Consider the following 11,626-nt stretch of genomic DNA (forward strand, 5'->3'; position numbering starts at 1 on the left):
GTTGAGAAAAACTAGAATTACGAGGCTTCAAAGTTTGAGAAATGAGGGCCATAGAATGGGCGATAGTAATATTTGCTTCCTTACGAGAACTAAATAAACTATTTTTATTGCATTTGTATGTGTGTTTGTACATCTGTGTATATGTGTGAACGCATGTGTCAGTGCATGATCATATACTATAAACATGTGCATATATTCTTCATTTTACTCTCCTCTTTTTGCACACAAGCTTAGGACCGTCAATGGCAGTTACTTTTTTTTGTTATTTTTAAACCAAATTTTAATTTTTTTGTGTTTAATCTATTTTTTCTTTATTTTTTTCTATTTTTCAAATGTTGATTCGTGCATTTTTCAACTAAATGAGCTGTAATAATGTGGTATTTAATATTGTAATATTGACAAAGTAGTTAAAGTATTTAAATTTGACAAAGCCAAGTAACCGTTGGAACGGCCGCGGATGTATACACGTGTTTGTTTATAATATTCGATTTGATCGAACTTAGGCTCCCATCACGTTGTCCACACGTGAGTGAAATGAGGATAAAAGGCGAACGTAGAGACGATTGAGGAGGCCTTTTTCCTGCTTTTGCCTGTTCCCGTGCGATCGCATTGTTGCGTTGTAAACTATTTTTATATTAATAAATCAGAACTAAGTATACTACCCTTATAGAAATATCATATTAAGAATCATTGATAATTACTTATTTTCAGTATTAAAAATACTGGATAATAAGTAATTATCAATGATTCTTAGTATGATATTTCTATAAGGGTATTCTCTATTAATATCTCTAAATCCGAAAAATAAAATCCCACAATAATGAATAAAAAGTTCAACTCAACTTTTCTTCTGAGTTGATAAGACATAAATAATTTAAAAAAATTTTTTTCTTATTCAAAATATGTGAACATTATAATATCATACAATATATTTATCACACAATTACTTGTGTAATAAATACTTACACATATACGTACTTGGTTAATTATATTAATCTCATTTCTTTTTTTAATTAAATTAATTTAAAACATCTGCACTGTTTAAGTTAACATATATTTTTCGTTTTTGTTTTGATAATTTTTGTAGTTTTTGTTTTAATAATTTTTGTTTTGGTCTTTTTTATATTGGTATTTTTTATTTGGTTCTTTTCTTTGATACGTACTCGGCATCTTTTTTTCTTTTATAAGTATTTGTTTTTAGAAACAAATAACTTTTATATGTTTAGAACCGATTATATTACGCATGCATGTCAGCAGTGGCTTTCAACTCTGACAACTTGAAGCGTTGCAATTTCATTCAATAAAATAAGAGCGAAAACTGATTTGCAATCGATTATACATTTTTCATCATTTCATTGGAAGACCTATCGAGTTACCAAAAATAGCAGAACCAACAGCAGAACAGATCAACGAGTACCATGAAAAATTCATACAACAGTTGGTTGAACTGTTCGAGACGCATAAATACCGTTATTTAAAGGATCTAGAGAAGATAGTCCTCGAATTAATATAATCGATCTGAGATGTAGAAGTATTATAAATAAAGAAGGACATTAGTGGACGTTCAAACTATTAGATAATGAGTTTATGCTTTTTTGAGAAACAAGAAAACAAGAATGCTCAAACAAGAAAAATTGTCAGTTGCTCGATTTTGCTTCCGTGCAGAGAAAGAAACTTTACTCGTGTAGCTGATTTTTTATTGTCTGGGGATTATATATATATAATCCCCAGACAATAAAAAATCAGCTACACGAGTAAAGTTTCTTTCTCTGCACGGATGTGTGTGTGTGTGTGTGTGTGTAAAATATAGAAAATGAAGATAAACGTGATGAAGTCGGGCACAAAGTGTAAATGTAAATAGAATACACAATAATAAATATTACACACAATGTATATTAACAAAAGTTCTATAATTGTGGAAAGAACTCCGTTATACTAAAACATCACATATAAGATCATTAAAAATAATCAACTGTGAAAAGAATTTACTATAAAATGCGATTCACAAAAGGATATATACGAATCTAAGGATTATTATAATAATTAAATGTTACATGTTCTCGTGTTATTCTTGTTATTCTTATTATTATTATTATTAAGTTATTCTTAATAATATTTGACAATCCAATGCGTTCCGTAATATATTACCCGAAGGAAAAAAAGTAAATAGCTAAAATGGTGAGAACCGAAAAGAATCCAAGAAACCAAAGAGTCCTTCTCAATACCTATAATAAAAATAAATTAATTTGTTTTTATAACGGAATGAGTTTTAATATTGACTTCAACCTTGTTCTACCTTGTCCTGCCAGTTTCTGTTGATTATACAATCCCGAAAACCCATGCGAGTGAACTGCACGGAGATATAGAGCGGTATCCAGAATTTCGGGATGAACGTGTACAAAATATGATCTATGAATTTTCGAAGGAGGAAATTTTTCGTTGTTAGTAAGTCTCTCATCTGAAAGAAACGCTAATGTAGATAGGAATTACATCGAATCGATGAACGTAAGAATATTTGAGTGATAATAAATAAAAATGTCACCCCCATACATACACACCTCCATGTAATTATACATAGCAAGATCGCATATTGCATGAGTATCGTCGCAACGTAATTTTGAAAATCTGGGCAGAATTTCAGCGAAATCCGAACCGTAGCGGTCCATTAATTCGTCGAGTATCAGAATATCCTCGAAACCCTGACGAAATAAAGAACAAACTGATATTACACAAACAAATCTCATTAATGCTGGAATTTAGCAAAGAGAATAACTCAGAACTAAACCTACTCAAAAGGTACACTCTGATTTCTTTCTAATTTTACACAAATGTAGAAGTACAAAAAATATTTAGGTAATATCTTTTTATTTTGGCCCATTTTTCACGGACAGTTTATAGCTTTTTAATATTCTCACTCCTATTATCAACAAGTACAACAAAAATGCGTAAAAAATAAAATTGAATACAAGATATAGGCGTTTTTGGTTAACAAAGATTCATAGCCTCCAGTAAATTTAATAAAGTTTTTAAATTATCTGATCACATTTGTTTATTACACAAGCTATAACGTTGCCCGTCAATTAGAACCGTTGTGCGACATTGCACCCAGCAATTTTTTATACTTTTATACTTTTATACTAATAGTATATAGTATTAAAATTCTATATGAATTCTTTATTTATTTCTTTAAAAAAATTAATAAAAATCTCTTATATTTTTGGTTATCTAAACCCAGAACCTTCCCTTAAGGAGATTGTCAGATTGCCTGAAAATCATGCTTGTTTTCTCACAATTTTTTTATGACAAACTAAATAAGTATGCGAAAGTATTATTTTGACGTATATTTATACAACATATAAAAAGAAGAAAAATATAATTTTGATGATCAAATATTCAATATAAGTATATGGTACATGCAGTTAAAATTTATTTCGTTTTTCTTTTCAAGATCGTCATTTTGCAGTAATATCTTGGCTCTCGGTGGTTCAATTAAACTGAATTTTAGGTAGAAAATTTCCGTAAGCTTGTCGTTATCATGTGAACCACTGACTCGTGAAAATATTTAATTTTGAAATATTAATTTTTTTACTATAAAAGAACTGAAAATTTAATAATATTTCATTAAGATATTTGCAATTTTGTTAATTTTTACTCAATTTTTATTATAGTGATTTACATGATAACGATAAGCTTACGAAAATTTTCTACCTAAAATTCAACTAAATTGAACCACCGAGAGTCAAGATATTACTGCTAAATGAAACGAAATGAAAAGAAAAACGAAATATATTTTAATTGCATGTACCATACACTTATATTGAGTATTTAATTATCAAAATTATATTTTCCTTCTTTTTATATGTTGTATAAATATATGTCAAAATAACATTTCGCATATTCATTCAGTTTGTCATAAAAAATTGTGAAAAAACAAGCACGATTTTCAGGCAATCTGATCCTCTAGTCCTCTAAAACGATCATTAAACTAATTTCTTGGAAAACAGAAAATTATACTTACGTAAATCGTTCTATAAATATATTATTATGCTATACAACAGTTGTGTATCGATTAAAACAACTTACAGTATTCATTCCTTGAGCGTAAAAGGGAACCATCGCGTGAGCAGCGTCGCCGACCAGAAGAGCAGTTTTTCCAACGTGAAAAGGCTCGCACTAAGTAAGTCGCGCAAAGAGGTGATACCCGTAAATAATTTTATCGAAGCATATAAATTTCAATCATGTACGGATACACGGTGTGTAATAAAAGTGAAATTAACCTGAATTGATATTAGTGGCTTCGGTTCCAAAGTGAAAAAGTCCTTCAGCAGCTTCGACTCGCCCATCAGTCGCAGCAGATCGGGAAACTGCTCAGAGTAGAACTGTAACACCGCCTCTGGCGTTTTCAACTTCTCGAATATATCGAACGGCGCGAATAGATTGCCGGTGAACGAGCAGTCTTTGTTCGGCAACGCGATCATCATGAATTCGCCACGCGGCCAAATGTGGAGATTCCTCTCGCTCATCTTGAACTTTTCAAGCAAATCAGTCTTCATCTAGTATTCACAAATTTGTGTAATATTATCGTCAAAAGGTATAATTATTTAATATAATTATGTAATATAGTATAAAATGAATATACCAAGATACATAATTTTTTCTAGTCAAAAGAGGCGAATGAAATAATTACTAGAATTCTATCTTTTGATTGTGTAATATTGATTTGTGTAATACCATCAGTTCGATCGTGATCGTGCGACACTCACCTCTTTATTCTCTCCAGCTGGCACTGTTAATTCCACATATTTGTGCTTAATATACGTCTGAGCGCAATTGAAGTACAGTCTCTTGGACATGATCCTTCGTACTATCGAGTGCGCGCCGTCGGCGCCGATTATCAGGTCGGCTTCCGCGTCTTCTTTCAAGCCCGTTTTTGTACTGAAAATGAGACAGGATCAGGTAAGTGTCGCTCGCTCGTGCGATAACACTAATCAGCACAAAAATTGTAACCTTGATCTAAGCCGTCAATTTTAATTAATTTCGTGGTTCTAATGATAAATATAACAACTAAAATAAAAAGAAGCTTAGTTCTAATTTACATAATATACTAATAACATAATATACTAATTTACGTAACACACTAATAAACAACAATTAGAAGGAAATTTCTTTAAAATCATATATTTAAAAGTTATTTTTTTACTCCAATCTGGTGCTTATTGCAGCTCTATAAAAGAGTTGGTAAATAAAAGATTTATTTTAACTTTAATCTGATATACTGGAGCCATTTTAAATCGATTTTTAATTTTGAATTTTCTGTAATCTAATGAAATAAGCTTTTATTTGTTACACTAAATAATTAAAGTTGTAGGGAATATTAAATTTAAACACTTAAGCCATTTCAATTATACGTGATCAATGTCTCTATACTGTCAAATTCCAATTTACAACCAAAGGATAGGATTCTAGTAATTATTTTATTCGCCTTTTTTGACTAAAAAAATTATATATCTTCATATATTTATTTTATACTATATTACATAATTATATTAAATAATTATGTAATGTTTTGACGAAATGTCAAATTGAAATGTGTAATATTTTTTTTTAAGGTCCAAGTATAAATAAGAGAATTTTAAAGCATTAATTTAAAGTTATAAATTTCTACATAAACTCATACTTTTCTTATCAAGTTTCTTTTATTTAGTTTCTTCTTAATTTAGTCTTTTCTTTTATTTAGCAATAAAGTAAAATTAAAATTTGTAATCATTTGATTACATAACTCTGTCCTAAACTTGAAAGTATATTCAAAATTTTATATAAATTTTTATTGACATATTTACGGAACTTAACTCTGTTAAGAGAGAGAGCAAAAGAAAACAAGGGAGAGCGAGAAGGAGCGAGATACAGCGAAGGATAACGAAAAGGAGCGAGAGACAAACAAATGAGGAAAGATAGTGAGAGAAAGAAAGAGAAGGAGAGAGAAAGAGACGATAGCAAGAGATATTAAAGTTTTCTTATGTTTTTGGTCTTGTAATTATTAATGTTACATATTATAGTTAATATCTATGGCACAAACTATATAGAAAAAATAAAAATTCCAGAAAAATACAAATTATTATGCAAGATTTGTTGTACCAGTATAGTTAAACTTATTAACTGAAGAAATCAAGCTTATCACTTATTATATGTTATCACTCACTTGAGGAATTTCATCGTGCCCTTCACCAGATCGGCATCCATGAGTTTTTTATTGAAATTCAGTCGCACCGCCGGATACTCTTCCGCGGCTATATATCGAAAAAAAAACAAACAATGACTTCGCGGTCTATTCATTCACATTAAGTTAGACTTTGCGTGGAATCGGTTATTCGATATCGCGGCTAGGTTCGTTCATTATGAAAAACGAACGCTGCGAGTAAGACGATACGCGTGAATTTTTACGGCTTCACAACGGCGTTATCGGATAACAGTGGCGAGAAGAGGATAAAAAGTATCTCTTTTCCAAATTGACAAATTCGCTTCGAACAATTATCAACTGTGAGCTCGCGTTCGCTTTAAATAACTATGATAATCAGAATTCTCTCCAAGTCAAAACTTCATCGAAACAGTTGTCTTTAGATCGCCCAATCGTGCAGTCGGCGTCATGAATATTCTTTAAATCGAGCGTTACACGATTTTCAGCCTTACGCGTACAAGCATAAGATCGAAAGTCACATACATGTAACGTGATCGAAAATTGTAACGGTATAACTATCGTGACAACCACGCGTGTTTTATGTACACTAGAACAATACATGCGCGCGCTACGCGTGCGCCATATAACTAATAAAAAATAATAAAAAATGTAAAATAAAAATAAAATTAAAATAGGAAGAAATAGGAAGATTATAGGAAGAAACAGAGAGAGACAAGGAGAGACAGGGAAAGACGGGGAGAGATGGAGAGAGACAAGGAAAGACAGGGAAAGACAGAGAAAGACAAGGAAAAACGGGGAAAGACAGAGAGAGACAGGAGAGACGGGGAGAGACAGGAAGAGACAGGAAGAGACAGGGAGAGATAGGGAGAAACAGGGAGAGACAGGAAAAGACAGGGAGGGACAGAGAGAGACAGGGAGAGACGGGGAGAGACAGGGAGAGACAGGAAGAAACAGGGAGAGACAAAGAGAGACAGGAAGAGGCAAGGAAAGACAGGGAGAGACATATTTCTTCTGTATTTTTTTTTCGTGACTTAACCAACGCGATGACAGCTATTTGCCTGGTAATTTGACGCAAGCGACAAGCAAGCCGCGTGAAGTGGGCTAAGCGAGATTTTAAAGAGGATATATCAAATAAACCTACCGTCCAGCAGAACCACGTTCAAATGTCGCCTGTTAACGGAATAAATGGACTGCAAAAGAAAATATTAGCATGTCGACACGCGGAAAAGAATGAATGATAGGCGAAGCTACATTCCCGCGCGTATGCGGAAGGTACAGTTCGATCATTCACAGCAGCGAACCAACAAACTAAAAATAATCTCACATTTCCCTTGACACTGTCGTAAAGGAATTCTTGCAAACTGCCATCCTTATTGTGAACCATTCTGCCGCGCATGAGTATGCCGTGACTCTTTACCAGAGCATCTTCGAGACCGACCGCCTTCAAAGCCTCTTGGCCACGTAATGATAGCGCCAGATTAATACTTTGACCCTGCATGGCGTCTACTCGTATATCTAGAAAATTTTAAAACATTATGTCACTTTTGACACTGTAGAATTGAATAGAATTATAAAAATATCAATTGAATGTTTCTCAATCTAATAATTGATTAAATAAATGTATGTTTCAATTCAACTAACTGACAATTTATTCGAGTAAGTTTGAAGATTATTTGATTAAAGATCATTTAATTGACGATTGATATGAGCAAATTCAATCAAGGGTCATTCTGTGATAATTGATATAACTAGTGCCTCCCTCAACGTTCCTATTTACAAGTAAATATATCTTTGTGTTATTCGCCAATTTGTTTTACTCGCTAAAACTCAGTACACTTGTAGAATATTGAAAAATAATAGACACGTATTTTTTTATATCGGCAATAATGCAATTATAAAGGTGAAAACACCCTCTGAAAGATAATTTGGCATATTTTGTTTTGAGAAAATATTTTCGAAACCGTGAGAGATTAAAAAAAGCGTCTCAGATAAAAGTTTGATGACAATTAACGTTCTTGAAAATAGTATAATGAAATTTTGCAATAATTTGATAGTTTGCAAAATATCCCCACTACCATCAATTAATTTTGCAAAATTAAAAATTTTTGTTAGAACAAAAATGAAAGAAAATTACACGCCAAATTCATATATAACAAAGTTGGTTTCCGAAATAGCATTTTTGAAATGCAGAAAGCTGTTAGCAGACAGTCAACAAATACGTTCGACCTCTACATGACAAGACTATGGGATGACAAAACTAGACAAGTTAATATTGACAAGAGAACCCATATTTCATTCCCAAAATGAGTCACAACGTAATTGGCGATTCTATAGCAAAGACTCTAGGATTGCAATGTAATTTCCAACAATCTTTACCTGATCGGCATTCATAGACAGCTACTTGATGATCTCTTTTAGCGAAGAAACAAGCGGTCAGTGCCCCAACCTGCAACGAAGACGACAACGTGTCTCCCTTTTTCTTTCATTTTCACTTTTTCTTTCGTTCACGTGCTTGAAACAAAGAATCGAAATATAAAATAGGAAATTTGTTCTTTCAATAAAAATTCACGCACCAAACCACCCCCGACAATCGCCACACGCAGTTTCTTCTCCACCTCTGTCATGTCTACACCGTTGCGTACCGAGGGCTGTCGACCAACTGCACTTGCAACCTGTCGCACGCCGTCACCCATGTGTGTGTGTGTGTGTGTGTGTGTGTGTGAGTGTATAAATATATCAGGGTTGGGAAGTAACTCGTTACTTGAAACGAAGTTACAGTTACAGTAACATTTTTTTGATAACTATAACTTAACTTAATTACTTATTTTTAGTAACTTGTAACTTTTTTAACAGTTACTTTAATAGTTACTTGGAGAACGTAAAAATAAAATTAAAATTATATAGCAATCGTATATTAATTTAATAATCCAAATAGCACAGAGAATTCAAAAAGAATTAAAAAAGAATTAAGTCGTATGTCACCAATTCTGAGTTCATTTTCAGATGCAAAAAAATTCTTCAGAGTTTAGTTCAGTGAAAAGAATTATTTTTGCATTTAAAAATGAACTTAGAATTGGTGACATACGACTGAATTCTTTTTAAATTCTCTGTGCTATCTGGGAAATTTATCAACGTACTTATGGAGCATATGATTAAATTCTTTTAGCTCTACAAAGCTGTCATTAAATTTTTATTATATTAAATACAAATTTGAAATTTGTTAAGTGGATTGACTAATTAATGTGATAGATATTAATTATAAAATTTAATTTCTTACATTTTTGTAAAGCTTAAAGTGTAAGATTTTTGTATTTACAATAGTAATTTACAATCATTTCAAGAAAGTAACTTAAAAGTAACGACTCGTTACTTTTTGAGTAACTGTAACTGTAACTGTAATGAGTTACTTTTCATAGCCAGTAACTAGTAACTAGTAACTTGTAACTGTAACTAATTACATTTTAAGCAAAGGGAATTGTAACTGTAACTAGTTATTTTTAAAAAGTAACTTTCCCAACCCTGATATATATATATATATTTTTTTTTTTTTTTTTGCATCATCACGACTTAAAGTTCTTTTTGCAAGAAATTGATAAACCTCTTCCCTAAACCATTCAAAGAAAATATTGAAAGAATTATTATAATTGCCTTGTTTTTTCCTTCTCTCTCTCTCTCTCCCCCTCTCTCTCCTCCTCTCTCTCTCCCCCTCCCTTTCTCTCTCCGCCTCCCTCTCTCTTTTTTCTGTCTTGCAATATCTTTGATTATTATTATTATCTGAAATAAAGACAACTGTCTCAAATTCAGAAAAATATAATTAATTTTACGTGACAGCGTGTTACTTAAGAAGCGTCTTTCTTCGTGAAAAAGTAAGAAAATAAAAATAGATAACTAAATTTCCCTGTTTAAAAAAAATATATATCCTTATACGCTGGATTAAATTACATTTTCGGTTCATAATCGCGTTGCATCAAACATCTTTCAATTTATTACAAACATGTCCGTAATAAGTAATAAAAAGCGATCGCGTCTACACGCACTTACAAGTATAGCTTACGTCCAATCGATTCATTTGGTTGGCTTCATAGGAAGAGTTACTCATTCTGAGTAATTCATGAGACGAAATTTACTCCCTTGTTGTTCGGAGTAAAGTCTGGCTTTAGATAGCCACACAAAAGCTACCGAATTATGATAATATTATTTTAATTCTTGTATCGTATCTAAAGTATATAATAACGTATGTAATAACGCTCTCTTCCACTCAGATCAATTTTCTTGACAAAATCGTCACGCATTATTTGCCATTCAATATTTGTGATATGTTTACGGTGTGTTAACACAACTCATGTTTAAGTCAAAGTTGTGTTTTGCTTTCTCAATAATATATGTACTTGACACAAGTGAAGAACAAACGTGATAATGGCAACTAAGGGCCGGTTTTTCAACGATAGTTTAAACTTAGATTTCAACTCAAACTCTGTTCAAACAAAACAAACGCATCGTTAGAATAGAGTTTAAACTTGAAATCCAAGTTTAAACCGCCATTGAAAAACCGGCTCTAAATCATATGTACGAAATATTTTAGTTCCAAAAACAAAAATAATCTTTTCAGTGCATCGTGATCATCTTCGCCGTTGCCGTCACCATCACCGCTGTAGCCACAAGTCTTCTTCTTCGTCTTCTTCGTCGTCGTCATCGCCGTCGTCGCCGTTGGTCGCTCTCCCTGCGTGATCCACGCTGTCCGAAAAATCAAAAATAGCCGGTGCGCGGCAGTCAGTGCGGCGATGTCGACGGCGAACGACGGTTCGGCGGTGCGGTTCGGCCGATGGTGGTGGTGCTGGCGTAGAAGAAGGCGGAGTACTACTACCCGCGGCCCTACGATGCCGACGACCTGGGAATACCCGAGGACGATCGTCCTGCTGACCGTGTTGGCGTTGGTATCGGCCCTCCTGGGTCACGCCGACGCCGCCGCGAGGACGAAAGCCGAGGAGTCGGCCTCGCCCCGCGGCTCGGCCGGCAAGCAGAAGGAGGCCGAGCCGGTGATCGAGGAAGTCACCTCTAAGCAGCTCGAGCGGCTCCTCAACGAGAAGGACTTTGTCGCTGTGTACTGGTGTAAGTGTGCCGATGCTGATGTAACCGCGAGATCTCGCGGTCGACCTCGCGATCGAGTCGCGGTGAACGAGCGCGGCCCTCCGGCGACGACGCGTTTCTCAAATGCATTCGCGCGTAGGGGCGACCCCGCCTGATCGATTTCCACCGGCAATACGCGGCAGAGGAAGTCGACGGCATACGGATTCATGTCGGTTAATTCGAATTACGAATTACGTTCTGTGCAATTCCGAATTCGCCGTGGCTGCGCGAATGTCAGAATTGCCGAGCGTGTTCGGGGCTTCGTGAGCTTCCCTCTCCCTCCCCCCCCCCCCCCCCCCCCCC

General features: G+C 34.1%; 2 protein-coding genes across 9 annotated transcripts in view; one reads left to right on the top strand and one right to left on the bottom strand.

Moving 5' to 3' along the window:
- Positions 1–1,891: 1,891 nt before the first annotated feature.
- Positions 1,892–11,626, bottom strand: part of LOC116848850 (kynurenine 3-monooxygenase) — a 52,807-nt gene continuing 43,072 nt past the window's right edge. The window contains exons 2-12 of one of the 4 annotated variants that reach the window (XM_032825392.1): positions 8,770–8,868; positions 8,573–8,642; positions 7,521–7,711; positions 7,338–7,386; positions 6,200–6,287; positions 4,764–4,935; positions 4,278–4,553; positions 4,084–4,173; positions 2,559–2,699; positions 2,297–2,458; positions 1,892–2,225 (exon numbers count right to left, since the gene is read on the bottom strand). In XM_032825392.1, the coding sequence (XP_032681283.1) occupies positions 2,145–2,225; positions 2,297–2,458; positions 2,559–2,699; positions 4,084–4,173; positions 4,278–4,553; positions 4,764–4,935; positions 6,200–6,287; positions 7,338–7,386; positions 7,521–7,711; positions 8,573–8,642; positions 8,770–8,820 (1,371 nt within the window). In that variant the 5' untranslated portion in view covers positions 8,821–8,868 and the 3' untranslated portion in view covers positions 1,892–2,144. Of the gene's footprint in view, positions 2,226–2,296; positions 2,459–2,558; positions 2,700–4,083; positions 4,174–4,277; positions 4,554–4,763; positions 4,936–6,199; positions 6,288–7,337; positions 7,387–7,520; positions 7,712–8,572; positions 8,708–8,769; positions 8,869–11,626 lie in introns of those variants that run through there. The other 3 variants (XM_032825393.1, XM_032825395.1, XM_032825394.1) reach the window with 3 other exon arrangements.
- The window catches only part of LOC116848848, a 72,018-nt gene continuing 71,335 nt past the window's right edge, over positions 10,944–11,626 (top strand). For all 5 annotated transcript variants that reach the window (XM_032825380.1, XM_032825382.1, XM_032825384.1 and 2 more), the window contains exon 1: positions 10,944–11,305. In XM_032825380.1, the coding sequence (XP_032681271.1) occupies positions 10,978–11,305 (328 nt within the window). In that variant the 5' untranslated portion in view covers positions 10,944–10,977. The remainder of the gene's footprint in view (positions 11,306–11,626) is intronic.

The sequence above is a fragment of the Odontomachus brunneus genome, unplaced genomic scaffold (genome assembly GCF_010583005.1).
Source record: "Odontomachus brunneus isolate Ranch 3 - 2012 unplaced genomic scaffold, Obru_v1 Obru_scaffold_101, whole genome shotgun sequence".
NCBI lineage: Eukaryota > Metazoa > Arthropoda > Insecta > Hymenoptera > Formicidae > Odontomachus > Odontomachus brunneus.